Source organism: Pseudopodoces humilis, chromosome 7 (assembly GCF_049639895.1).
Source record: "Pseudopodoces humilis isolate 2021_Gansu_Grassland_sample_001 chromosome 7, ASM4963989v1, whole genome shotgun sequence".
Taxonomy (NCBI): Eukaryota; Metazoa; Chordata; class Aves; order Passeriformes; family Paridae; genus Pseudopodoces; species Pseudopodoces humilis.
In genome coordinates this window covers 52,483,220-52,510,608 of record NC_142206.1, presented here as the reverse complement: position 1 = coordinate 52,510,608, position 27,389 = coordinate 52,483,220, and the positions used below count along the sequence as shown (strand labels likewise).

General features: G+C 42.1%; 3 protein-coding genes and 1 non-coding gene across 17 annotated transcripts in view; 1 reads left to right on the top strand and 3 right to left on the bottom strand.

Annotated features, from left to right (window-relative positions):
• TECPR2 (tectonin beta-propeller repeat containing 2) overlaps positions 1-3,846 on the bottom strand; it is a 42,187-nt gene extending 38,341 nt beyond the window's left edge. For 4 of the 6 annotated variants that reach the window (XR_015772978.1, XM_014249782.2, XM_088058140.1 and 1 more), the window contains exon 1: positions 3,741-3,846. The gene's annotated coding sequence lies outside the window, so the exon portion shown is untranslated. Of the gene's footprint in view, positions 1-1,969; positions 2,119-3,472; positions 3,576-3,740 lie in introns of those variants that run through there. The other 2 variants (XM_088058139.1, XM_014249783.2) reach the window with 2 other exon arrangements.
• A 25-nt stretch (positions 3,847-3,871) lies between these two features.
• CINP (cyclin dependent kinase 2 interacting protein) lies at positions 3,872-21,667 on the top strand. 5 transcript variants are annotated; one of them, XM_088058136.1, is made up of 6 exons: positions 3,872-3,907; positions 5,141-5,309; positions 6,500-6,626; positions 8,151-8,280; positions 9,729-10,006; positions 21,553-21,667. In XM_088058136.1, exons 1-5 carry the CDS (start codon positions 3,901-3,903, stop codon positions 9,929-9,931), a joined length of 636 nt encoding a protein of 211 aa, XP_087914262.1. In that variant the 5' UTR covers positions 3,872-3,900; the 3' UTR covers positions 9,932-10,006; positions 21,553-21,667. The 5 variants fall into 5 exon arrangements, with proteins under 5 accessions (XP_087914262.1, XP_087914260.1, XP_087914261.1 ...); XM_088058134.1 differs by lacking the exon at positions 3,872-3,907 and adding an exon at positions 3,947-4,145; XM_088058135.1 differs by lacking the exon at positions 3,872-3,907 and adding an exon at positions 4,154-4,298.
• On the bottom strand, positions 12,571-23,401 carry ZNF839 (zinc finger protein 839). Of its 5 annotated transcripts, none has more exons than XM_088058131.1 (8): positions 22,859-23,401; positions 21,047-21,952; positions 19,040-19,291; positions 18,212-18,304; positions 17,709-17,861; positions 16,468-16,608; positions 15,671-15,809; positions 12,571-14,101 (listed from the first exon to the last, which is right to left on the bottom strand). In XM_088058131.1, exons 1-8 carry the CDS (start codon positions 23,399-23,401, stop codon positions 13,110-13,112), a joined length of 3,219 nt encoding a protein of 1,072 aa, XP_087914257.1. In that variant the 3' UTR covers positions 12,571-13,109. The 5 variants fall into 5 exon arrangements, with proteins under 5 accessions (XP_087914257.1, XP_087914258.1, XP_014105261.2 ...); XM_088058132.1 differs by having other exon boundaries at positions 12,727-14,101; positions 15,704-15,809; positions 22,859-22,989; XM_014249786.2 differs by having other exon boundaries at positions 12,727-14,101; positions 16,519-16,608; positions 22,859-22,989.
• Positions 23,402-24,534: 1,133 nt separating this feature from the next.
• Positions 24,535-24,608, bottom strand: TRNAI-AAU (transfer RNA isoleucine (anticodon AAU)). The gene has a single exon. It is a non-coding gene; the product is annotated as a tRNA-Ile (tRNA).
• Positions 24,609-27,389: the final 2,781 nt, after the last annotated feature.

Below are 27,389 nucleotides of genomic sequence, written 5' to 3'. Positions count from 1 at the left end.
TTTTATGGTTGTTTAAGATCTTAACATTCAAGATTTTCTTGAAAGTCAGCAGTTAGAACTTCCTTAGAGAAATAAAAACCAGAAATCTGCCAATTAAATTCAGAAATGCTTCTAAATGCTCACAATTATTCTGTGGAGTACTACTGCAATTTGTGATATGTCCTATTGCATTTAGTTTTTCATTCTCTAAGGATAGAAATGTTTTTTGTTTGGCAGCTTCATACACTGCTCGCAGTATGTATCAACTAAATTAAAAAAAAAAAAAAAAGCTGCTCTAGCTTAATATCTCCATTACTGTGAAAAGCTCTGGCACCTCAGTTTTCCAACTATTTCAGTTATTGTGCAAGAGCATTCAGCACACACACACTTTGGGCCCTGCAACACTTGCTGTCAATATAAAATTCCACTAAATCCAAAGGGACTGTTTGCATGACATTGCCCATGCATGTCATAGACAAGCCCACAAGAATAAAGACTTGTTACTAGGCTTATATTTTGTCTGCTACAAAAATTGCCAATAACTACACTAGCACCAGTTGTTAGATGTTTCTAATTGTGGTAAATTTTACTGCTTGATAGAGTTTAGAAATTAATTCCACTCTTCTCCTATGTTTACAACCTGTCATGGTGTATTTAATGAAATATCATAAAGACCAGCTGATATGTGTTCAAACTATTTCTGAATGAAGAGTTCCTTTCAGAGATGTTCACTAAGTTAACAGATAACCTTAGTGCATCATGACTAAGGTTATCGCAAATCACCTATTTCCTATCGTATATTTTAGCTCTCCGACCCCTTCCTTCAGCATTTACTACCTTCTATCTACAGTCAACTAAATATAAAAAGAATCTATTGCTGAAGTCTCGTCTGCTGTTCTAAATGTGCTGTTTTGCCACTTTAGTAATTTTACTAGTCAAGGGTCTTTCTTTCTTTTCTCTAATAAAACAAAATCCAGACTTTGTCCTGAGTCTCACATTTACTAATCTACCTCTGTCTAACCTCAGTTTCTACCACTAGCCACCTACTGCCTCATGAATTTCACATTTTTGGTTTTTAAGTCCCCTTTGTGACTCTTGCAATTTATACCTGTCACCATCCAAAGCTTCTCTTGTAGCTGGAACCACCTCACACTCCTCACAGTTACTCGAGAACCTTCCAAGCCCTCGGAATTCATCCTTTCTTAGTTTCCATCACTTATTCTCCAGCTCAACTAAACCATTAAAAACAGAGTAACTGATAACCAGCTATGGAAATATGCAGATTTATATTATGCAGAAAAAGACTTTTCATCTTTCCTCTACAATAACCCTACCTGCTACCTGATGTATATTTTGGAAGTTTACATTTAATTTTAAAAAGGAGTAAAAAGGGAAGTTTAATAGGGTTTTTTTCTTCCCACTCACAAAAAAAACCAAAACAAAAAAAAACCACAAACAAACAAACAAACGGGAGGAATTATTTCTTGTCACATACAAGGTAAATTTAAAAACTCTGCTGTTAGGTAAGGGTTCTCACTCTTTGTAAAATTTATATACAATCTCTGATGGCAAAGTAGTCAAAAAAACAAATTAAGATTTTGTTCTCTATAACCCATTCACCCTGTACAATCAAAAAAGGGAAAAATTTATCAATGAACATTAATTTCTTGACACTGTACACAAATTAGTTTCATCTTGAGTGGTTTATAGAGTAACAAAATACTCTACTGCTTGTGTAAGAAACATAAAAGTGAAAACTCAAAACCATATTTTTATTAAAAATACTACTAATTAAGTAATTTTATCTACACTAACCAAATGTATAAGGGACTAGAATATCTCCCATATGGCCTGTACGGTCAAAACATCTGCACAAATGCCACTATTCTCTGTTTTTGAGCCTAAAGTCTTTAATATCCCTCTAATGATAGTTATGTATCACATGTAGTCTGTAACAGCTTTAGGATTAATTGTTATCTGTTTTTCCTACCTCATTAATCTAAAGCAAACAGTGGATATAATCTATTTTCTCATGCAGATTTTGGAACTGGATGCATGTGTTCAGTCAGTACCAGCCACAGTTATTCTGAAGTACGTAACAGTTGTATAGGGAAAATTAGCCCGTCCTAAGCAGCTGTCCTGCAGTAGAGATAAAGTGGAGAAAAATACCACATCAAAAACAATCACCAGAGTCCTTCCTACTCAGCTCTTAGACTTCACAAGTTCTTAAATACCGCATTCAAGGCCATGCTTTAAAAATAGTTTTAATTTTTTTTTTCTGGTGTTAGGAACAGAAATAAGGCTCAATGCTGTGTAACAGAGGCAACTTAAGTGAAAGATAATCCTGCGGTTCAGCAGACAGTGGCTAAAGGTTCAGTGCCAGGATATGCCACAGATAGACTGCAGGAAACTAAAGCTGTCACTGCATTTCTGTGAGCCCCAGGGTCCTGTTTGTACTAGAGGGACAACAGCTCCAGGTTTTTATTTTTTTAATCTTTGACATTAAAACTTGCATTTAAGTTCTTCAGAGCACAAACTCCCATATGACCACAGCTAAACACAACAGTCTCTGTTCTCAGCTAGATCCTGCCAACTAAAAAGGAAAGAGGTTTTCTTTTCTAATACTTCTCACACATTCAGCCCTAGAGCAGGCTGCCCCACTGTCACATCTCCAGAGCTTTTCACAGCAGAATACTGCCAAGCATAGCAGAGAACACAAACACACGCCCCGCCAAAGGAGCTCTGCTTTCACGTGTCCTGCACACAGGCAAATGACCAGCTGGCACGCAGGTCATAGTGACCTGATTAACAAACACTTGGCTTTACACAATTCATTAAATGTTACACTTTTGGTTCAAATGATGTTTGTTTTGTTTCTCTGTGACATAATAAAAAAATTAATGAAACAAAACAAAAAATCTAGATGAAAGAGGTGGAAAGGGTAGAAAAGGGGAAGCTACAGTCACTGCACATCCTTAAAGGGATGGGGAAACTCAGCTGTATTCATCCTGATGGTCTTGTGACACCCTATGAAATCTTCACGGAATTCTAGAATGGTTTGGGTTGGAAGGGACCCTAAAGATCATCCAGTTCCAACACTCTTGCCATGGACAGAGATACCTTCCACTAGACCAGGTTGCTTTGAGCCCCATCCAAGCTCACCATAAACACTTCCAAGGACGGAGAATCCACAGCTTCTCTGGGCAACCTGTTTCAGCGCCTCGCTACTATCACAGCAAAGAATTTATTCTTAGTATCTAACATAAACCTGCCCTTCTTTCACTTTGACGCCATTCCCCCTTGCCTTCACCTCCCTCCCTCATACGTATTTCTTAAGCATATTTTATTGAAACATATTCAGGTGTTTCAAAACTCCTTCCCAACAGGTGCCTTCTACACACCCGTGTGGCTGCAGCCCCTGCCAGAGAAGGACAGAGCCAGTGGCTCCCGGCAGGACACCCACGGGGCTGCCTCGCCTTCCCGCCGGCTTTACCTCGGCTTATGCCGGATTTACCGCCCAGACGCAGAGCCCCGGCAAGGGGAGGGCGACGCAGCCCCTCCAGCCACTCCGCGGGCGGTGACAGCCGCCGACCCCCGCCGGAGCCCGCCCCGAGCCCCCTCAGCGAGAGCACCCGCGCCCCGGGAGCCGGCCGGGAGCGCCGCCCGCGGCAGGCCCCGCTGGCGGCGCCCGGGGAGGGGAGCGGGACTGAGCCGGCCCTGAGGGGTCCCCCCAGGCTCCGCGGGGCCGCGGCTGCACTCACCGCTCCGGGGCGCGGGCGGCGGCTCAGGGAGGGCGGCGGGGAGCGGCGTCGCCGAGCCCCGAGGCGCCGGAGCGGCGGCTGCCCCGGTGCCTGCGCCGCTCGGGGGCCGGGCTGGGCGGGGCCGGACGTGAGCGAACTTCCGCGGGGCGGCGGGGTCGCCATGGCGGGTGAGTGAGGGGGGAGCCGGAGGAGACGAATGGCATAGTAGCAGGGAGCACCCACCGGTGGGGTCCCGGCGTTTTTTCAGCAAATTAAAGGGGTTTAACGTGCCCGTGGTGCTCTGCGAGCCCGCCGGGCAGCTACTGCCACAGGCCGATATGCACCGTGTGCAGCACCTCGCTGATGCCCCAGGTGGAGCGGGGACCCCCATGTGTTTTACCACATCTCTGTATAAATATCTAAAGGGTGGGTGTCAAGAGAATTGATCCAGGCTCTTCTCGGTGGTGCCAACCAACCGGACCAGAGGCAACGGGCAGAAACTGATGCACAGGGAGTTCCACCCGAACATGAGGAAGACCGAGTGCAGTGACCGAGCCCTGAAACAGACAAGCCAGAGAGGTTGTGGAGTCTTCTTCACTGGAGATAGCCGAGACCCGTCCGGATGCAATCCTGTGCCATGTGCTCTGGCATGGCCTGCTTGCAGGAAGGTTGGGCCGGCTGACCCACTGTGGCCCCTCCCAACCTGAGCCATTCTATGATTTTGTGTGGGCTTAACGTCTTTTAATTTGATGAACTCTTTTCAGGCATCTACGTGGATAAAAGTTGAAGCCAGCAAACATTCAGGCAGGGTATTTGGCTTGGATTTGAGCCCTGCTTTGGCTGCCAGGGCAGGGCCTGCGGTGCAAAGGTGGGGCTGTTTTGCGTGATCAGAGGACATGCAGCGGGTTCTTACAGCTGTCTGTCTTCCAGGGAGACACCATGAAACGAGGGCTTTATGCTCAGCAGTAAAGCACCCACCACCTTCACCAGGAGCCAACCTTTCCCCAAGCTCTTGCAGCTCACGTGTTGCTGTGAATTAATTCTGATGTTCATGGCATGAGCACTGCATGCATGCACAGTAATTGCTGCCATGATTTCTCTCTCATACATTGCATCAGCAGCTGGCTGGCCTTTGATGTCAGAAGACTACTAGGTCTGCCAGCACTACAAAGCCACTGCTGTCCATTCTTCAACTTCACATCTCAGAATGTGCTTGCATTTGTTTAATAACCTGGTTTTCTTGCAAATAGAAATAGAAGAGGAATTAGATTTTGTGACCAAAGACAGTTAATGTAAATTCCATTTTACATTAATCAATATTTTCCAGTAAATCAAGGAAATCCTTCACACAAATAGCTGCCGGGCACTGATTTGTTTCTGTATGCTTTAAATGGCTTCAATATCTTTATTTTCTCATACAGCAAAAAGTCCTCCTGATAGTACTCCAAGAAGGCCTGTTTTATCTGTCAGTGCAAGAAAAATTAAAGATAATGCAGCAGACTGGCATAATTTAATGATGAAATGGGAAAGACTAAATGATAATGGATTTACTACAGCAAACAAAATAGTCAACATGAGGATCAGTGAGCAGTAAGTATGCTAATACTAATAAAGATAGCATAATGATTGCTTTTATTGAGAGATTAATCTGCTTTCTTCACTGGAAAGTTGTTTTGGGAGATGGGGAAAGAACATGTCACAGTGGATAAGCTAGCTCTCAGATCAAACTCAGCAGTTGCATTTTTTGGTTACATAAACTATTTACATTCAAATAATGACTCTTATAATAATGATATTTGCAAGAAATGGGAAATGTTTATTTTACATAATCAAACATAACATATTTTAAATACTTACATAATGTACCAAATTAAAACCTAATTCCATAAATCTCAGCCCATGTGAGTTCCCTTATTCTCTTGCATATTTTACAGTGAGGAATAAAAAACTCAAGTCCAAAGTTCAGAAGGTTTTAAGAAAGAATCAGTGATTTGGACAGACAAAAGTTTCAATGGTGATGATTTAAAACAAAACCAACAAAGAGCCAACAAAAATAATGCACCACAACCACCATAAAAAAATAAAAACAGAGAAAAACTGAAAAAAAAAAAAAAAAACACTTTGGTAGAGCTTTTATTTTCGTGCTATAACAAAAAACTTTAACTAACAGGACTTTGAGCAGCTTCTCCAGAGCCCTGACAGCTGAAGAGGTTTTTTCTGACAGGGTTCTGACAGGTACAAGCTGAGGAATATTTTGCTGTAATGGTGCCAGATGTTGCTTTTGCTCTTTAGCAGCTTTCTCTCTGAGTTTACAGCTGGTGTGGGAAAGTCTGCCAGATAGGGCAGGTGACTGTATATTGACTGCTCTAGGGTCACAGATAAATAATCTTGGCTTAAATTTGCACAAAGGTGAGTTTGTGGTGGGAAACCAGATTGTCCTGTGGAGCAGCTGGAGCCTGGGCTTACCTTGTTGGTCACGAGAGAATAACCTCCAGCACAGGGGCAAGGTAAAGAGGAAAAAAGAGTTATCTTAACGCATGCAAATGTTTTTTTAAGCACATGTTCTAAGGTAGAGTAGTTCTGTTTTTCTCTGATTATTATGGTTCTAGCCCCATTTGCTCACATGGCCAGCTATGCTTTGTGCTATTTTTATGTAGGAATTCTCATGAACAGCCTGTGAATGAGAGATTTTGTAGGATCAGACCACAAGGATGTTAAATCTGCACTGCTCAAGTAAACCTATATGTAGTTTTATATGCTGCCTTATGTTTCTATTTTAGGTTTCAAGACAATAAACTGGAGATAACATGTGATAACAATGCCACAGAACCTGAAAAGCCAACCCCAAAATACAATGAAGAGCTGGACAAGTGCTGTGCAGAATTACTTGAGACTTTAAAGCATATGGTAATACACCTTCTTCAGACTTAGTCAATATGAATCAATTCCAAGTGTGCTCTGGTAACAAGGAAATGTCCTGAAGTATTTATTGTAGACAGAAAATTGGGGCTTTCATTAATAGTTCTTTGGCTCCAAACCTAAATGACTATAAATTCAGAGTGCACCATTTATTTGATTGATTGGTAAATTTAAAAGCTGGTTTTGCATCTTCTTTTGGCTTATAGTTCTACTCCCCCTTTTATAAAGTGATCTGAAAACAAATCATACAAAGAATGCATTCCAAAACTGCACCTGTTTTCTGTTTCTCATCCTGGATATTCCCTCTGTTTAAAACAAAAGAAACAGCAAAGCATAAAGCAGTGCTTTACCTGCCATCATATCCTTGCAGCTGTCTTGATAAGATGTAATGCAGTCATATTTTTAGCCTGCCTACCTGTATTTGCTGTGCAGATCTCTTTCTCTGGAGAGTGGAGTAAGATAATTATTATGTAACCCACCTTTTTTTCTGGATACCTTGCTAGGAATTAATGTTACCTGTCAGTTTGACAGGAAGCAAACAATTTTTTTTCTGCAAGATACTGTAATTTAAAATTCTTATTAAAAATAACTTTTATAGCCTTTTGCCAAAGTGGAGGCCCATTAAAAGGATGGTAGATCTGTTTTTTTATATAGACAGGATACAGTATTTAGAAAAAGCAGGAAACTGGCTAGATTTCCCTCAGATTTTGTTCTGAGTGGAAAACATGTGGGGATTTTCTTTTTTGGTTTTTTTTTCCCTTGATGTACTTTTGTGTTCACACTACAAATGCATTGATGAAAGTTTTTACTCTTCCTGAGTAACAGGAGTCTAAGCAGCCAGTGTTAGATTGGATACTAAACATAACTACTATGACCTAATTTATTTTTCATTCCTTAGGAGATTATACATGAGCTTACAGGCTCATAGATGTATCTGTGGTTTAGCTGCTTGATGTAAAGATACTGCCTGCAAGCTTCATTTTGGTGTAAATATTCATACCTGAATGCATGAACTCAGATGAACATGAGGGAAATGGATGAAATTACCTATTTTTTGAAGCAAGCTGTTAGATCAGCTGAAGTAGCTTGAGCTGCTTTTCTCACCTGCTGCTGATCTTTGGAAATTAAAGTAATCTCAATATAGTAATGTAAGAAAATGTCTTGATAGGGCTTCTGCTATACCAGTGTGATGTTTTTCCCCAGTGCTAAATTGCTATAGGAAAAATTAGGGAGGTGAAAAAACGAGAGAGCTTTAGTATATTTCTACATGTGGGGAAACAAAAGAATGTCCAAAACAGAGTCATACATAACAGTGTTCAAAATTTCAGGGTATCTCATATTAAGTTTTTGTATAGATTCCAGTTTTGATTCCTGTCTGGAGTTAAAAAATGTGAGTTAGAAATGTTAATATTAAATAGCCTTCATATATAGTGTGTTTTAAAAAATGCTTAGGATTATAGTAGCCTAATGTTCCTGAGATATTCATTAATGTTCCATGTTCATCATTTTCAGACAAAAATACAACTGAAAATGGAAAAGCTTACTTCGACTACTAAAGCAATCTGTGACTTAGAAACATTCCACCACGGAGCTGGGAATTGCACGGCACCCTTCTTTCATACATGGCCCACACCACACTTCTGTAAGTCAAATATTGATTGTCTTAGCTAATTACATTGTGTTATCATTGTCATCTAATTTATGACTGAAAAATAAGCCCTCTTATCTGGATGTCTTGCCTGAGAGGGAGAGAGTGCTGTCTCCTTTACAAGTGACTAATCAATAAACACAAAAGCACCACTTGGTTATAAAGGGTTACTGCTGGTGACTGCCAAGCATTGTCTGACATGCAACAATTACAGCATAGAACTAAATTTGTCAGCATCGTACAGTGTCCAAGCTGCAACAGCCACATCCTCTGCAGGCAGAGACGTATTTGCAACTTGCTGGTGTTAAGCTGCAGGCTTAACTACTTGACTTGTTACTTGACACTGAAATTAAATCCTTGAATGCAAAGAGCAAGCTATACCTCAGTTAATTCTCAAGCAGCCAAAGAAAAATACCTCTGATCTCAGCGTCAATCAAGACAAGTAAAGAAATGTTACACTCTACTGTTAATATTAATTCTTTTAGTGTTCACTTGATGGCAAAATGTACTGCCTCCCAACTGGTATTTCTCCAGTTTTAAAACTGTCTGAATTCAAGGGAAGCCTGATTGCATGCAAGCCAACTGCCTTCTTTGTGAAGTGAAAAACATCCTTCTGTGAAGCTTGGCTTCTTACTTCACTACCACAGTTTAGCAGGAATCTTATGTATTAGTTTCTGCCAGCTTAAAAGAGTAAGAATGACAAAGACAGCTGCTGTCAAAACACCCATTGTGACTGAATCATTTAGTGATGCTGTCTACTCCATGAAAGACTAAATCCTTCTGAAGGCAGTGATAGTTCAGACTAAGTTGGAAGCACAAGATCAGTCTCTCTTTAAAAATACTTTGTGTGGTTATTTTTTAGGAATTCAAACAGTGAAAGATTACAGATGCATTTTAACCCCCCTACCAGATTTACTAACATAACTAGTAACAGTTTTTGCAATAAACATTTGGTTTTGGTCTGTAGGGGTTTTTTTACTGTTGCTTTTCACTGTTATTACTCATTGGTGTTCATGCATTGCTGAAGTGCATCACAGCATGTGAGGGCATCCTTAAGATTAGCTAAAATCAAGAGTGACTCTAAAATGTGAAGCTTGTATTGCATTACCAAATTTTGAAATCAAATTTCAGTTATTTGAGGAATAGCCGTAACTGATAATTTTACAGTGGGTCCTGAGAACCAATACCACTGCTTATTCTATTATTAAATGCGGACTCATAATCAGCAGTGTGTAAAATACATCCCAAAGCTGTGGAAATTGTTTAGCTTTTTATATTCTAATGTAAAAACATCATTAATGCTGTAAAAAAAAGCTAAATTTGGGGAATAGCTTATGTAAGGTAGGGGGTGTTTATGATCCATATATTACAAGTATAATTTAGCTTTTACAGAATTGCTGAAATGTTCTGGTCAGTGTGTTTGGTTTTTAAATCCATTTCAGATGAGGTTTCTCTGAAGCTGTCTGAAATGTACAAGAAGGAGCTACAACTCAAGCAAACAATTGTACAAGACATAGCTCATTCTGCTGACCAGGATCTGATGATGGTGTATTTATCCTCGTGGTTGTACCAGCCTTACATTGAGAACAGCAGCATGCTGCTGCTTGAAGCCATGCTGCTGGAAACAGGACACAGGCAGTGCTAGAATTCCAAAGGTCACATGGCTGGCTTCTAGTGGTGCTTACATGAAACTGAATTGGCATATTGCAAGGCTTACCAAGTAAGTTGATTTTTTTTGTAAAACTTATTAAAAATATTTTTCTCTATTCATATTCCTTACGTTGTCTGAGCTGATACTCCTTTTTCTGCTTGGTGAAATCTAGTTCTGGTTGTTTTTATCTATTTTAAGGGCAACACAGAGGCTACAGGTAAGAGGCTAAGTCCTCTATATTCAGAAAGAGGTAAGTCTGGGGGATTCAATGCATATAGAAGCTACAGCAAAAAATGTTATTTCCTCCCAAATCTGAACAGCCTAAAATACCTGTATGGTCCTTTTTACCACAGAAATTCAGCACTTCTTGATCTTTCATGGGGTATTTTTTGCATGAATTAACAGGGCAAATGTTTTTGTAGTTGCTTTATATGTGGAGGAAAGGAAAGCACAAAAAGAAGAATACAAAAGGATCCACATAGTTTGGTATGTGATTTTGAAATGCTGTTGTTGCACACATAGTGCAAATTCTGGCTTGGTTTTGATTCTGGTGTTGTTGGGTACATCAAAACATTCAAAAGAGTGATCCAAGCCTGAGCCAGCACCTGGGGAAGGTTTACAAGTCAGCATTATACAGTCATTATATAATAAGATCTTGTTCCCTTGAATTAATTTTAATTTTTTTTCTTTTTCAAGAGATGTTTCATGAAAGCATCTGTTGAATGAAACAAAACCTGCTTTAGTCAAGGCTATATCCCATCTTGTTTGCTCCCTGTCATAGGGCTCAGTGCCTTTTTCTTTGGGTTACTGTTACTGATGTCAAATGGTTTTGGTTTGAAGGTGTGTCCTTCCCTCTGTACTGATAGGAAAAGCAGGGTCACTTACCTAATTAGTCCCAAGCTGAAACCTCATAAGCTTAGTAAGGGAAATATATCTGTTTCCTGCAGTAACAGCACAGACAGATATGAATTGGCAAGTTTTATTGAGATGTTGCTCTGTTGAACAATGAGGTTGTTTCTAGTAGCTAATAAGAGTCTATTCTTAGTCCACGATTCCAGCATCTAAAAAGAAATTCTGCTGTAACTCAAGGAGAATAAAGTTAAGAACAGCTTTGTTGGGTTATTTTTTTTCAGTGGAGTGTTTCACTTAGTTTAACAGACACCTTAATTCACCTGAGTTGGGCCAGACCTGTGTCACTATGGAAACATCTCAGTACTTCAAAAATATTTTTCAAGGAGATCAGTTCACATATAGAATTGTTCTTTTAAGATGAGAGTAGGTGTATTCTATTTCCCAGCATGTGCAAATTGATAGGGAAGGCAAAATTGAAGCAAGTTTTCATTTTCTGCATAGGTGGAAATTGTGGTTTGCTCTCATTCCTTTAGAGGAAAAAAGCTCTTCAGGAAGGGGTCTTCATATTCACAGACCCTCTTGCTTATTGATTGTTGTTGGGCACTGGAAGATTACTGCAAAATCATTGCAGAGATGTTTTTTGATTCTACCTCTAAGCAGTTGATTGTTGTATTTGTAGCCTCAAGTATAATTATTAGATAGTCAGTACAAAAGAGTTATTATAAAGAAATGCTCACTGCAAAGACTTTGAAAGACCAGCAGAACTTTGCTTGAATGCTGCCTTCACTTTCAAAGTAGGTCTGTATCCTCTGGCAATTACCACCTCCTAAAGAAAGAGGGATAAAAACCCAGAACAAGTAGCTCATTAATAACTCATTAATGGACAGTATCTTTCACTGTAACTACTCATAAAGGGCAACATTCTGGGTAACTGAATTCAGCTTCTACTTAGGCAACCAAGAAAAACCCCACCAAACAAAAAAGCCTTACCCAATTATGTTTAAAGGGACATAGTAGAGCAGTTTTTAATCCATTAATTGTATTCTGTTTAGATTAAATTTTATTATTTTTCTTCAGTAACAATATTATGAAGAAAAATCAGTGTTGATACTTGATTTAAGAACAACTCTCCTGTCTGTGGCAGATTTGTCCAATTGTCCCTGTAGTTGCATTTCTTCAGTAAGGAGGTGACACACACATTTTAAGGATCTGTTACCACTTTTCAGTAATGTCTGCTCATTTAATGCTGTTCTTTTTCACCTGCTAAACTTCTTGAAAGAAAAGACAGTGCCTTGGATAAGATGTTGGTAGTATGTCTCCACAAAAATATAACTTGATCCAAGGATCACCTGAAAGTATGACAAAAATTCAAGTAATTTGCCAAGCTTTCTCCCTGCCTAGAGCAACAGTCCCTTTGCATTATGATTAAACAGTACAAGGCAGTGTGGATTTACTGGGAAGGTTGAAGTGTAGAACTGATAAAGGATGCATCATCTGAAAAGTGTAATACTAGTCGAACAAAAATAGGCCATGATAGACTAAAGCGAAAAAAGAATTTGGTACCACATTAGGGAAAATCAGATCACTACTTATGCATCTTCCCTTTTATGTCTACACAACAGCAATTTTTAAAGGTGTGGCTGAACATTAGACAAGCAACTTAAATACTTTCAATTGTACTTCCAATTGTTCAGTACAAACCAGATCTTCTTTGAAACTATTTCTATCTCTTAACTCAGTGAATGCTTATTTCAGCAAGGATCAGCTAGGCTGTCACACTGTTCCCAGAATGCACAGGTTTATTATGGATTATACTTAAACCTGCCCATTATTCCAGGCAGATTTATGTGCATCAAGTCTAGATGCTAATGAATATTCAAGATAGCTTTTTAAAAGTGCAATAACAGTGTTTTGTAATCTCAGTGGCACAGAAAATGCACATTTTTAATACAGCTTTTATTTTACCCATATACAGCTTGCTAGAACACAGCACATCACTGCTGAACAGCAGTACAACTGCATTTTTAGATGGCTATAGAGAAAAGGAATTACGTAACAAAAGGGAACAGTGCAAGTTTTAGGGTTGACAAAATTTCCACTTTCCACCCATCCCCAACATACAAAGCAAATAGAACAATGTTAATTCTAGAATTTTTGGTTGCAATGCTGCTAGATTTATATAAACATAAGTTATAAAAAGTACAGGGCATAGAAACAGTTTACAAATAAGTTAAATTTCCATTATCTCAGTATTCACATTAGAAAAATATACATTTTATAATCAGTCTTTTCCAGAAGAAAGCTTATAGGGTTTTCTATTTTATGGCTCAAATTCACTTTGCGAGAGTAAAATATTTTCACTTTGGCCACCTGCTTCCATTGCCAGTAGTGCTTCCACTGTTTCCAGAGGTATCCCTTCGGGTGTACGAATGTGCATTGTAGTACCATTGGAATCAGTCACAATAACGATGCCTTCCGCCTGAGACAAAACAGCAGTGTCTGGATGAGACAAGAAAAGCCCATCTGAAGTCTGAATAAAAATCTGTTCCTGTCCCTGAGACAAAAAATCATGGCTCTCATCAGAAATCTCAAAAGCTACAGTTTCATCTACAGTAACTGTGTTTGCCAGCTTGTGTGCTTCCTCTGTCATACAAGAATATTCACTCTGGTTTTTGAAAGTATTTTCCTGGTTGCCATGAGTGGGCAGGGAGGCTCCCTGGACAGCGTTCTGGTGCGACTCAGCCTGAGCATTGTGGGGGTAGTTTATTGGCACAACATTTGTTGAAAAAACTTTTTCAAGTTCCTGCATCTCATCAGTCATATCAGCATTACGGAGTTGCCCAGAACGTTCTTTAATTGTAAAATTAGGGTTTTCTTCCTGCAGTTCATGATATTTTTGACTGTGACCCTTTTCTTCACTCGTTGGTAGGCCAGTGCTGTGCCTGGCCACTGCTGGCTCCGACATGGAGCTGCGGAGTTCAGGAGCTGCCGGTGCCCCCGCCGCACTCCCGCTCACAAAGCGTGCCTGAACCAGCCCAGCCGAGCCACCTGCTCCGACAGGCAGCACGACTTCAGTGTGCAGCAGAGAAGCTTCACCTGCCACGTCTGGTCCCTGTATACTCACAGGCTGGGGATACTCTATCCTCATTTCCACAGTTTGGGAGAAGGTACCTGAATTTTCACCATCAATTCTAACTCCTGAATCAGAAAGTGAATTATGTTCCTCTGTTGCCTGTAATGTACTTCCAGTTGTACAGCAAGTGATATGTCTATCTTCTGAAAGCAGGATTTCTCCATTTAATGGATTAAAACCTGAAAAGGGGAGAGAAGTATTATTTTGTTGGGTGATCTAATATTATATGCCAAAAAAATTATTTTTCAGCAATAATTTTGGAGGAAAAGCTAGACTACTTCATTGCTTTGCTTCCCCCAAATTAGCCAACCTGAAGCACCTTACAGGAATTTCAGAGAAAGTTACTATAAAAATATTTAAGGAATTTTTGAATAGTGGTATTTTATCAAGTATTTCCATATTAAGAAACCTTACATTAAGAGGCAGCATTTTTCTGTTCATCCTGAAAACAACCTGGGCTGAAAGGCAAACTCAGTGCTCTTCCATCTGTCATGCAGATAGTAACATTAAAAGATAAAGACTTTACCACAAACCAGCTGCTCATCCTCATCACTTAGTAAGTTGATGGAAGCATTTAAATTTCTATTCCTAGTCAAGCTCATGCTGGATTCAGACATATCATCAGGTTACTACATACTAATTAGCTGTGCTAAGAGCCCCAGCAGGACTTTTGTCCTGTGCCAGAAAAAATAAAAACCACAAGAAATGCAGTGTTCTTCTACCAGTTACTTGACCTGGACCTGACCAGGGTCCCAAACCCTGAAAGTAGGAGAACAACAATTACTAAGCTGCAGTATTATGAGCAGTCAGCCTTTAATAATAAAGGTCAGAAGGAACAAGTAAGTTGGTTTGGTTTTGCTTTTTTTTTTTTTGTTATGAAAGATACCACTGCACAAAAAAAGGAGACCTAACACTGCAGAGAGAACTATTTTTAGCATTTTGCAATGTAGACTAGCAAACACCCTACTAGCAGGCACGAGCAAAACAATTTTAAAAATTCATAGCCCAGAAAAAAATCAGTGCAGAAAGAAGTAAGCATGGTCATGCATAGAGCCTTTAAGAGAAAGAAAATCAAAGGGAGGGAAAAAACAATTGACTGAAAGACATGCAAAGGCCACTTACAGCTATACCAAAATAATGTATTTATAAAGTGGATGGTACTGATAGACATTAACTTACTAGATAATGTTACCATGCTAATCTGAAGGGCAGCAGGATGAAACATGAAGAAGGAATAAAAAGAAAGGCAACCACCTTAAGACTGTGGTGCACAATAGTGCCTCAATTCCAATACAAGATGTATGCCAATGATGAATACTGGACAGCCTACACCAGCTCTCCCTTTCCCCCAAGTTCCACAAAGTTCTGGTAATTCTGCTATTGTAGCTGGCTGGGGCCAAGAGGAAGGATGTGCACTCTGCTTCCTCTTCCTCTGCTCTCCCCCAGCTGACACAGTGGTTATGAGGGAGAGGACAGACAGGAAGCACCCAGCAGAGGACAGTACTATGCTCATAAGTAGTATCAATAACTGATTATCATGCATCCAGGATTGAGCTACTGCTGTCTGCATCATCTGTAACTTCTCCCTCCTCATGAGGCCTTTCCAGTTAAACAGCTGCTTTTGAAGGACCTGAGAAGCAAGTTAAGAAATTAAACTGTAAGAAAAAAAAAACATAGTAACTTGAAGAACAAAGATATGTTCAGCTCCTCCATGAACAGGACAGAACTGGAAAATCTGAAGAGGTTACCATCTTTTTCAAACAGTGTACACAAATTCTCACTCTTTTCTTTCACTTCATCTTGACTGGCATAAGCATTGTTCACATTCGCTGTTACATCTTCTAACTTGCTCCTTTTGGCTGGTGGCAACAGGTCTTCCCCTGAGCTCTGTCAATACAAAAGATGATTAACTGCTGCCCATGTAACTGTTGACAATATTGGAAAAGATAACTGGAAACATCATGACAGTGAACTGATGATCCTTGAAAACAGGATTTGCACTAAAGGTCTTCCTAAGAGGTAAAGATTTTAAACACAGCCCTCACATTTCACCAAAACTCTAGGGAGATGAAACACAGCTGTCTGCTACAGCTATAGACAGAGTGAAGCTCATCGACTGACCTGTCGGAAAGAAAGAAACCATTTTCATGCCCCTCTATCCAACACCAATTAGCACTTCTCCAGTATCTGAACCTGCTGTAGGTTAGGCCATTTCCTCTAACACAGGTTTGAATCTGTGGAGCCCCCAGTTACCAGCACCTCAAGGAAGTTATTTTGTCCCTGTATCAAAGACCTGTAAGTCTTTGATACTCTGTCCTGAATGCTACCAAGTGTCATCCCAAAGCACATACTTGGTGTGCTAGTTCATATGCCCTGCTATAATACTACAGCAGAGAGTACTTTCAGTATTTCTGAACACCACAAAAGCCTTACTTTAACATGACTCAGATAATACCAGCATGATTTTATAAGAAATAATTATGTACTTTTGAAAGTTTTAATTTGTCTTAGTTTCATTGTTAATTTTCACAAAGGTGTTCCATACCTCAGCTAACCGTTTTTGTCCCAGTACATCCACAGGCATTTGCTCACTAACCATTTTAATTACACATTGTGAATGACAGCCTGCACCCTGCATCTTCTGTTCTCCACTGAGTATTTCTGTGATTCCTAGAGATTCAGCAACCTTCAAAAACAGATATAAGGAAAAAAGTAAAAGTTAGCCTCTCAGATCTGAGTACATAAATGCTGAAATACAAATTAGTTTTCTTAAAACTGAACTAGAACTACATCCTGTCTAGCCTGACAATCACCTCAGCTCAATGGAAGTATTTATACCCATATGTTTTATATTAGCCTTTACACTGACACATGACCTTCATGTGAAGGTGACTGTAAAGAGGCAAACTTGAAAAAAATTATGCTTATATATAGAATCCAGGGACAGTTAGAGCAGTGTTTAATAAAGATTATTGAGGTTCTCCATCATATTAAAAACATTTAAGTCTTCCTGTTTAGTTCTGCATAGTTAAGGATTTTCCCCCTTCCTCAAATTCCATTCCTGTGCTTCATCCTTACATGGGTGTGCTACTATCCAGCTTTTCAAGGCTAGGTTGTTTTGGGGTTTGGTTTGGTCTTGTTTTTATTTTTTAAAGAGCATCATTCTATATTAAGAATGCACATGAACATAGAAGAGAAGCAAGAAAGAGGTTCCATCTGTCTTTCCAGATACAACTCCATAAAAAATTAATCTGGAGTCTCTGAAATAATAGTTTGCAATTTTATTAATATAGTCACTACCTTTCACATTTGTTATTGTGACTGTGAACTGCATGGATGCATTCATTTTGCAATGAAACTACTTATCTCTTTAAATCAAGGTCACTCATTTTAAATATAGACACACACACACACACCCTTGATCAAACATCAGGATGTACTTTTATTAGTGGTTAATGCTAAATAAACCTTGCAGTAACATGCAGCTTCATACTACTCTAGATATGAAAGGCAGGTACCAGCACTGCTAGAATTGTTTTTTATATTTCTAGTTGTATCCACTGACAAATTAGAATTGTACTTCTCTTATGTATTTCTTTTTCTTCTTGGTAAGTTGTTGGATCTTTCACAATAATGCCTATTTTTGCTAATTAAAAATCGTGTTGTTTTCAAATAAATTTACCTGCACGAGAAAGCTTATGAGAGAAAATTAAAAATGCAAAGCATCTAAAATAAATCAAGCAAACAAACAAACCAATCATAGTTCCAAACAGAGTGCTTTATTACCTTAGCATCTTTTATTTCAACAGGCTGTTGGCAATGCACAGAATCAGAATTACTGAGGTGATCATAAGCCATTTTCTTTACCATGTTATGCAAATCTTCAAATTCCCTATACACATCTGGAAAGTAAGCTTTGGCTGGATATCCTTTTTCCACCTAGGAATAAGAGGGGAATAAAAAAAGGGCTTGTTTCTCCCTCCCTATACTTTAAAAAAAGATGAAATTAAGATCTGTCAATTTTGTTCTGTTCAACATTTTAGGATAGAAACATTCAAGTCAAAAGACTAGGGAATATTGAAAATGCCACTGATCAGGCAGCAAAAAACAAGGCTTTGAGTTGAGACCTACCAGAGTTTTGCCTGTGTAAGACTGAAGTGATGTGTGGAACATCTACACAGTGCACTATGCTAACTTGGAAAGTTCAATTATGTCTCTAAAGGAATCTTTTTGTGTATACTAATGGACGTATCCCTCAAATAATTTAATATTTTTAAGTAAAAGCTCACCTTCATCAACAGAAATTCATACACTGTAACAAGCTTTGCAAGACGTGGGAGAGCCAGCTCCATTAAGTCTTCATTATCGCATTGTTGTATTAGCTGTCAAAAGCCAGAATGAGATTATTAGGAAAAAGCAGCCCACACATTCTGTACCCCATTTTCAGAACATAAAATATCACTACATTTTTTTGAAAGATATGCTGTATGTTTAGGCAGCTTTAAGAATAGATGCAAACTAACTCCAAAATGGTTTAAGTTACAAAACCTGAGAATAGTTACTATTCATGTACAGACAAAACTCAGTCCCACAAATGTAGCCAATTCATAGAAAGAACAGCAACCTCAGTAGCTTTACTAGCCATAAAGGATCTACAACACACAGAAAACAAAGAACAAATTGTGTTACTTCGATTTTAATCCACATTCTATCCTCCCCCAAGACCTTATTTGTGGGTTTGTTTTGTTTTTCTGGGGCTTTTTTTTATTATTATTTATTTTGCTGTATTGGAGGAGATACGTAGTAGTAGCTAGTAACCCTCCTTCTCCAGAAAAAGGGTAGCAATAATATAACTACATGTCAAAAGTCCCTTTCCAAACTGAGTTCCCATTTTCCCTTTTTCCAGTGTTCTGTTGGAAGTATTTTTTTCTTAAAAGACAATGTTTTCTTCTTAGAAGCCATCTAAGACTTTCATCTTATCCATACATGAGGATGAAAAAAAAAAAAATCTTTTTTGAAAATGATTCATTGTAAATAAGTGATTTAAAAAAAAAGGAGGGGGGAAAAATAGGGCAGGGGAAAAATACTTGTGAAGTAATTGCAGAAGAGAACCATACCTCTTTTAACCTAGCTTTTCTTCTGAATACATTGTGTTCTGCTGACACACTACTAAGTGACTTTGAAGGGGACTGACCAGGTCTGCTAAGCCTTCCAGAACACCTGGATCTTCCACCCATCCTGGGTCGACCACGTCTCTTTGGTCGTCTGGGTCTTCCAGGTCCTTTTAGTTTTACAGGTCCCCGGTGTCCTGAACTGGTTTCATCTGGTTGTTCTGCCAGCAAGTGTCTGCTTTCCTCAGACTCTGAAGGCTTAATTAAAAGGAAGAGTATTCATTCAACATTTTAAACAGTTTTGAGGAAGACAATTTTAAAATTAAGTTTGTCATCTACATGAACAATAAATAGCATATTAAAAAAATGCAAAGCTGGATACAATCATAACTTGCAAAGAAAGTTGTGGAATAACTTACATTAGTAAGACTGCTACTTCTGCAACACATATATGCCATTATTTGCAAAGTTAGTATTTTTGAACCCCAAGATGTCATACAAAATAAAAAGATTAAATAAACAATGAAAGAAGTGTTTTAAGTGGGTTAAATACATTTAATATTTTCAAAGTAAAAAATATCCTCTTTAAATAAAGTGGTTGTAGAAATAAAACTTAATTAAAACATATTCATATTTTACTTAAGTAAAATATTCAAAGAATAATTTGGGTTTCATTGTAACCATGTCAAAGCATGAAGACTTTGTAAGAAAGACAAAAACTCTGACACCATTCACAGTGACAAGCCCAGTAATTAGATATCAAAATGTACTGCCCAGTTACCACATTCCAAAATCCTGTCTTCCCTAGGAAGACAGCTAGGAAGCAGCTCCTGTTACAAGATCACACAGAAAGTCAAAGTATCTTTTATATATTTAATTTATCATGATAATTTCAGTGTAAAACTTTTCAACTGTTCAAAGCAGTGATTTCTTACTTAAACATCTTCCCTTCCAAGAGAGAATTTCTAAGAATGTTCCAGCATCTTTTAAGAAATGAGGTGCTGAGGTACATCAGGCTTCTTTGAATAATCTGTACATTTGCATCCCAACATTCAGTAACTCTCTACTATGCTACTGATTAGGAAAGCTCTATAAATGGCAAATTTATGTCAGTTCTATCCAGGGATTAAATTACTAAATTAGTTCTAAATTTGATATAGGACTAGGGGTTGAGCATGGGGATCTTGATTGGCTTCCTATCTGTATCAAACAACTCAAATAATTCAGAGAGCAGACTTCAGTATGCTGCAATTCTTTTTCCAGAGATAACTGAGTGTAGAGGATGAGGGAAGGTTTGTTTGCTGTACTGACACCTTAAGCTCTAAATTTTTACTTTCCTGAGAACTACAAAGTCAAGTAATAAATGTGACACCCCTGCACCTAAACGAGTACTTTTTCCTAGCCAGCAGCTGCATCAACTCTTGCTACAAAATGTTAAGAGTCATTTCAATATTAAAAGAGAAACTTTTCTTTGAAGTGACCAGCTTAGAACATCACAGGAAAAAAATTTCAGCTGAGGCAGCTTCTACCCAGAGACTCCAATTTCACATGTTTGGTGTGCAGGGTTTCAAAGCCTCACTTTGAAAACCTGATCTAGGAATAGCTGCAGTTCACTGTTGGGTTCCAAATAAGAGATTTTTCTGTGATGACATTATTTCAGCAACAGAAAATGAGAGAGCAGATGATGTGTTGCTGTCATGCTAAAGGCTGTAACTGAACAACAGTGTTAGCCAAATGCAGAGAAGAATGTAATTTATGCAGACAAGGTAAAAACGGTATGTCAGAAACCCAGTAAGAAATGAACATTCAGTAAACACTTAGCTGTATGTGTCTATGCAAGAGTACTATTTCTGCAGCACTGCAAAAGACAATTTGATTTTTAAAGGACTTCAATGGAAAATTTGCCTAATGTAGTCTATCAGTGGATATTTCTGAGCAGTACAAGACTGTGCAGCCACAGAAGTACCATTCTACTTCCCACAGAACTGACAGTTTTTCTGAGTAACACTTTACCTGTTCTCCAGCCTTTGAATCAACAGTTTCTTCCAGACTGGTAGCCAGTGCATTTTCATGATTTAAAGTGACAGCAATTGAATCCAAATGTGCTGGACTCATCATTTCCTCTTCCACAAACATACTTCCATTAGGCTTATTTAGAGGTATTTTCTGAGGTGAAGTCTCCAGCTGTCCATGGTCTGGGTTAAGTTTATAATGTCTTGCTAATCCTCCTTTTCCTATGTAAGATTTTTCACAAGTCTGACATTTAAATGTTTTGGGTTTCAGATTATAATTTGAAGAACTAAATAATGCATCCTTTCCCTTCACTTTTCCTTCTTCATCATCTTCTATACTCAGCTCAGAGTAGTCATCAGAATCAGACTGATGACCATCAGCCAAATCCTCCATTTTAATGAATTTATAATCTTTAGCTTTGTATTTGGGGGGGCGTGAAATCCGTCCAGAACGAGTTTTCACCTTCAAGGATTTCTTTAACTTGTCATCTTTTTGCTTTTTTTCAGGGCATGGTGTACTTGCTGAACTGGCTGCAGCCACAGTAGGATTTGAAGACCTTGAAGCTGATGCTGTGGCACAAGCAGCCCTCTGCCCATTCACCATCTTAGATGGGGAAATCTTGTCCACAGACACTGATCCATGAGATGGCAAAGGCCTCTGCATAAGCAACTGAACCAGAGACTCGGAAGAACTATGCAGGAATAGCTGCTGCTGCTCAGTTCCTGAAACAGGCTGTATCCTAATTATCTGGGGATTAATAATGCCAAGTCCTGGTATGCTAGAGTTCCTACCAACTGGCTGACTCAGTGTTATAGTTTTGGACTGGATTGGTGCCAATGATGTCACTGGCCCTTCAGTTTCCTTCATCTGTCCTGGCTGAACTTGGACACAAATGGCTTCCAGCTGCTTTTGTGGAAAAAACGAAGAGTTGCAGTTACACAAATACAGTATTAATAAATAAATACAATACTTATCAAGATAATACACACATGCCCTTAAAGCAAAGCATGACAAAACAGCCGCATATCATTAGCTTTCCATTTTAATGCATCAGAGCACAGGTTCCCTTCCTTCAAGGTACGAGCTTTCCTGCGCATTTTCTGGTATGACTGCTGTTCAACTAAAGCATGTTAAGTTTGCTCTGAGGCCATGTCACAGTTTTGTTTCCTGCTAGCAGGCCTGTCTGGAATAGCAGGGTCAATGCCATCAGCAAAGCACATTGATAACCTTCAGCAAACCCCACACATGGAAAAACTAGTCTGCTACATGAAACAGGACAAATACCCAGTCTAGGACGTACTACAATATGTGTTCAGTTCACAAAAACTTTGTGGTGATGATTCACAGAATCAGATATTACTGTTGATCTCCCTCACAGTTTCTCTGCCCCATCCAAATTTCTGCCTCAGTTCAAATGAATCACTTCACAACCTGCACCCCAAACGTGGTTGAAAACCCAGGTACTATGACCTGCAAGAGACGTGCACTAACTTCCTGTGCATCACTACTTAACCAGTATGAAACAGCTCTTCTAAACTGTTCTTGGCTGCACGTGTTGTCACACCGAAACACTGACCACAGCAGCTATTAGCTACATTCAACCACGGATTTTCCTAAACCACATTGAAAGCTGTGCCTTTGAGCTATGGGACTGGAGTCTACACCCAAGGACAGGTGTGACTGAGGAGAACGGAAAAAAAAAAGAAAAAAAAAAAAAAAGAAAAACAATTAAAAATGATCAGACTCGCCAGAGCCGTCTTTCATCACCAACGGAGCGCCGCAACCTCCCTCCCCGCCAGCCCCCGGGGTTACCTTCTGCGGGAGGAGGCGGGCGGCCGCCGCGGCCCTGCCCTGCTGTAGGGCGACCTGCTGGGCCACGCTCTGCAGCTGCCGGGCGGCGTTCTGCATGATGCCGCCCGCGGGGCAGGGCTGCGGCGGGGGCGCGGCGGTCGCCGCCGGCTTCAGCTGTTCCTGGGCCTTGCTCACTTGCTCGATGACCCGCCGGAGCTCCGCGGGGGCCAGCGGCGCGGCGGCGGGACGGGGCGGCGAGGCGGGCCCCAGCCCCCCCAGAAGCCGCCGCTGCTCGCCGGCGCTCAGCCCCGCGCCCTCCGCCGCGCTCCCGTCCGCCTGCAGGTACAGCACGGTGCCGCTCGCCGCCCCCGCGCCGGCTTCCAGGGTGGCCAAGCTCTGCACCAGCTCCTCCGTCACCGCCAGCAGCTCCGCGCCGCTGCCGCCGCCCTCCTCTCGCCCCGCTGCCGTCGCGCCCGGAGGAGTCCCGCGGGTGCCGGGGGGCTCGTCCTCAGCGGGCGGAGGGGGCGGCAGCGCCCCGGCGCCCCCCGCCCCGGGAGCCGCCATCTTGGCAGGCGCGGGCGGGCGGGCGCCGCATCGGCGGCTGCCCCCGGCGGTATCGGCGGCGCGGGCGATGCGCGGGGCACCGGCGGCGGGGCCAATGGCGCCCCCGGCAGCGCCCGCCGCGCCCCCCCGGGGCGGGGCCGCCCGGCGCCGACGGCGGCTCGCGCGGGCAAAAACCGGCGGAGGTGCGTCCGGAGCTCCTGGCCCCGGGTGGGGCTGGAGGTGGGACCCGCGGGCGGAGTTACCGTAAGTTGGGTTTCCCCGCTGTTCAGGCTGAGTCTGTATCGAGTCTCAATACAAGAGGGACAAGGAGCTCCTACAGCGGGGACAGTGGAGGGCAATGGGGGATGGTTGCGGGACTAGAGCATCTGTCTTACGAGGAAAGGATGAGCAGTCGCGCCTTTCCAGCCTTCAGAAGAGACAACTCATGTCTATGTATAAACAAAGGGGCTTCTGCCAAGAGAATGGATTCATGCTCTTCTCGGAGATGCAAACCTCTAGGATATGAGACAAGTGCCAGAAAGTGATGAACAGAAAGTTCCACTTGAACATGCGGAGGAGGAACTTAACTGTGCAGGTTACCGAGCACTGGAACAGGTTGCTCAGAGAGATTGTGGAGTCTCCCTCAGCTGGAGATATCTCAGAAAGGTCTGGACGCAATCCTGTGCCGTGTGCTGTAGGATAAGTCTGCTTTAGCAGGGACGTCGGACGAGTTGCGGTCTCCTCCAACGTGATCCATTCATGTGTGTGCTCCGCCACTCGCTCTCAAGCGGCGGGGTTTCGGGCGGGGGACGGCGGAAAGGGCAAACCCACACGGCAGGAAAGAGCCCGAAGGAGTCACCCGAGTACGTTGCAGCCGCCCGGGCAGAAACAGAAGTCGGCGCTCTTACTGGGCCGGCCGGCCTCCATGAGCCGCAGGAGCGCAATGAAGCTCGGTCCGGGCTGCAGCCGTCCTGGGTGCTCGAGATCCGCACAGACAGACAGACAAGCACACACCCCGCCCTGCGGCCGTGCCCTTGTGCAGAGCCCACACCGCGTCTCAGCAGAACCGCGTGAAGTGGGTGGGAATCGCTGGGACAAATTTGAGAAACGAAAAAAAAGAGGGGAAAGAGAGAGAAAGAAAAGGCGAAATTCCGTGGCCCGTACGGGGATCGAACCCGCGACCTTGGCGTTATTAGCACCACGCTCTAACCAACTGAGCTAACCGGCCAGCTGATTATTTGTTTGCATCTGGGATAAATAAGGACAGATCGGTGTAAATGTTCCACCCTTTCACCGGAGGAGCAAGGGTGACAGACTGGGCGAGGAACCTTCTTGTCCTCGGGAGCGCTGGAGGTGGGCCCGTGCATATGGAAACACACGCTAAACTCCTCAGCAATACCAAAAAGCAAATCGAAAAACTGTTCCCTGCCTATAGAGAGATACAGTGCTTGGTAGGGAACCATAACGCGGGACGGGGAACAACTTCGCCTTTAAGTCAATACGGTAATACTTCCTGAAGTTTACTAGGATATGATTCCGGTTTCTTTTAATTAAAATATTTGAAAATTCTTTAAAAGCATCTATTATTCTGTTTAACGCACTACTAGGATCTTGGTTTGCACGGACAAACAAGTCACCTTTTCCTAGTATTTTGATTTTCACTACATACGCTGCATAGAAAAGACAACTTTTCTGCTACGTTAAAGCACAGGATGTCCGTTTACCGAGAGGCAAACACCGGGGGGCGGGGATAGGGGGGATGACACAGCTCTCCAAAATGCAGGATTTTGGAGACAGCTCGGTGAGGAGAACCCCCCCCCTTGGTCTCTTTCCTCGCTCTTCTCTCTGCGGGGCTGGCGGTTCGGATGCTCCCCCCATTCCGCAGTGGCGCGCAGGATCCGCCAGGGATCAGGCCATCACCGGGGATGAATCTGAGCCCGCCGGGGCGCTGCTGCGCCCACGGGAGACTTGACAGCAGACAGGGCCCGCCGCTGGATTTGTGGAGCACATCTCTTGTCCCGAGGGATCCCTCTCCTTAGCCCCTCAACCACGGGCGGCTCAGCCCCGTCATCTCCGGGGAGTCGGGACCGTGATGTTTTCCCGAACGTGGGCTCGCTACCGGGTGCGCAGCGCCAATTGACACCTCGAGGTGAGGTATTTCTGGGCTTTATTGTAGTCTGCGCAACGCAGGGAGCTGGATGGTAACCCACAAAAGTCTAGCTCAGAGATCATCAAAACTTTACACTTGCTATACCTTTTAACAAACAGAGGCATCAGCATTCCTCGGTTACCAACTACGTAACTTTTCTATTAATTAGTATTCAAACCACTATTAGCTAGTAGCATCTCGCTGCTCATGCTAATTAGTCCGCAGGCGCAGTTCTTTTTTCCAGTTGAGCCTGGGGTCCGTTTTGGGCAGGTGGGCAATGGGTTGCGATCTCGCACTGCCGAAATTACGTTTTGCCCAGTTACTGCTCCATTCTCCTGACTTCAGTCCTGATGCCTCTCGTCCAGACTGCCCGTTCACCTTGGGATTCTTTCCTTTTCCTTAAAAAAAAATTATCCGAGGGTGGACATCCACAATTCTCCCGCACCTGGGCGCGCATCTGGGCTCGCTCGCACCCCGTGCACACTGCGCATGCGCCCCCCGGCCGTGCCGTGCGCAGCGGGCCGCGGCGCGGGGCCGGCGCTTGCGCGGTTGCCGGGGCGACTGGAACACAACATGGCGGCCTGAGGGCAGCGCCGGGAGCGGGGCCGGGTCGGGCCCGGCCGCTCATCCGCCAACCTCGGCACCTGCGAGAAGGCGCGGGAGGCACAGTAAGGGGGTACGGGGGAAGGCTTCGGGCCCTTTCTGAGGGGTGGTGCGGGCCCGGAGCCTCCAGGGAGGCTGAGGGTCACCGAAGGGGCTGTGGTTTTAGGGAGCAGCCGCGCTGAGGGCGCCGTAGGTGCTTCTGTAGCCCCTGGAAACGCCATCCCTGCAGCCCGTGAGCAGCTCCTGGGTCTCGCATGCCAGCGCTGGTCTCTGCGTCTCAGTCCTCCGCAAAAGGGGGCGAATAGGTCTTTCTCTCGGCTCCTGCGGGGCATCACCCTGGCTGCTGGTGTCTCCAAGTGCTTCCTCAGGAATTGTTAAATTTTCGTGGTTCGGCACGCCTTGCCATCCATTGTGTAGCATCCTTCACGTCATCCCGTGTCACACCCTGCACATCTGGCTGAGTGCGATAATTACGTACCGTGGCCTTGAAGCTCAACTTGCTTCTTCCTTCATTTCTTTGGTTATTTCTCTCTTCCCACGTGTATTAATGTCATACTTAAACATCATAGCTTTTTCTTCCTCAGTATCTTGGCATCTTTGTAACAAAGTGTCTGCTTCAGATTTCTATAATAGCCTCTTTTGACTACTGAAGTGCTGTCTTTTGTGTCATTTTGTATTGGATTCTTTATTCTAAATTGTTATTAAATTTACACACTCTCTAGTTACAATGATTGGATGTTGTGTTTGAGTTCCATCACTTGCTTATAATTTATATTTAGATTATTCCTTATTTCCTGGCTTCTTTAGCCTCTTGCACATTAAATCTTACTCTTGAATGATTCATGGCCACTTTTTTGGGGTGTTGCATGAGATCATATTGCTACAACTTTTTCTTCCCAGCCTTTATTTCCATTTCCACTAACCATTCTTGAGCTTGAACGTCTGTGTGTGCTGAAGCAGAGGGGAGGGAGGGGAGAGGTTAGATAACATCTATTGTTACAGATGCACGAGAGAACTCTACCCAGTGATCAAGTCTCTTTTATTCTTCAATGTTCTATACAAGTGTAATTAGAGCACTTCCTTTAATTTATCCTTGAAGTTTTCAGTCTTAAAATGCTCATAAAAATTTTAACCTTTCTTTCAGTCTTCATCTTTGACTACAACAAATTCAGATAATCTAACTGGTAGTAAGTTTTTTTTTTGTAGCTACACAAATTTTCATAGATTAAAGCTGCCAGGCTCTAACCTGTTTTTTGT

Bases quoted from the DNA above. Each gene is read 5' to 3' on its own strand.
- ZNF839 (XM_088058131.1), bottom strand. From the start codon at position 23,401: ATGGCGGCTCCCGGGGCGGGGGGCGCCGGGGCGCTGCCGCCCCCTCCG. The intron at 18,305-19,039 runs GTATGGTTCTCT...GGCTTTTGACAG, and splicing joins GAAAAGCTAGGTTAAAAGAG to CTAATACAACAATGCGATAA. The intron at 14,102-15,670 runs GTAACCTCTTCA...TCCCCTTTTCAG, and splicing joins TACACTGTTTGAAAAAGATG to GTTTTAATCCATTAAATGGA.
- CINP (XM_088058134.1), top strand. From the start codon at position 4,058: ATGCACCGTGTGCAGCACCTCGCTGATGCCCCAGGTGGAGCGGGGACC. The intron at 4,146-5,140 runs GTGGGTGTCAAG...TTTCTCATACAG, and splicing joins TCTGTATAAATATCTAAAGG to CAAAAAGTCCTCCTGATAGT. The intron at 8,281-9,728 runs GTAAGTCAAATA...AATCCATTTCAG, and splicing joins ATGGCCCACACCACACTTCT to ATGAGGTTTCTCTGAAGCTG.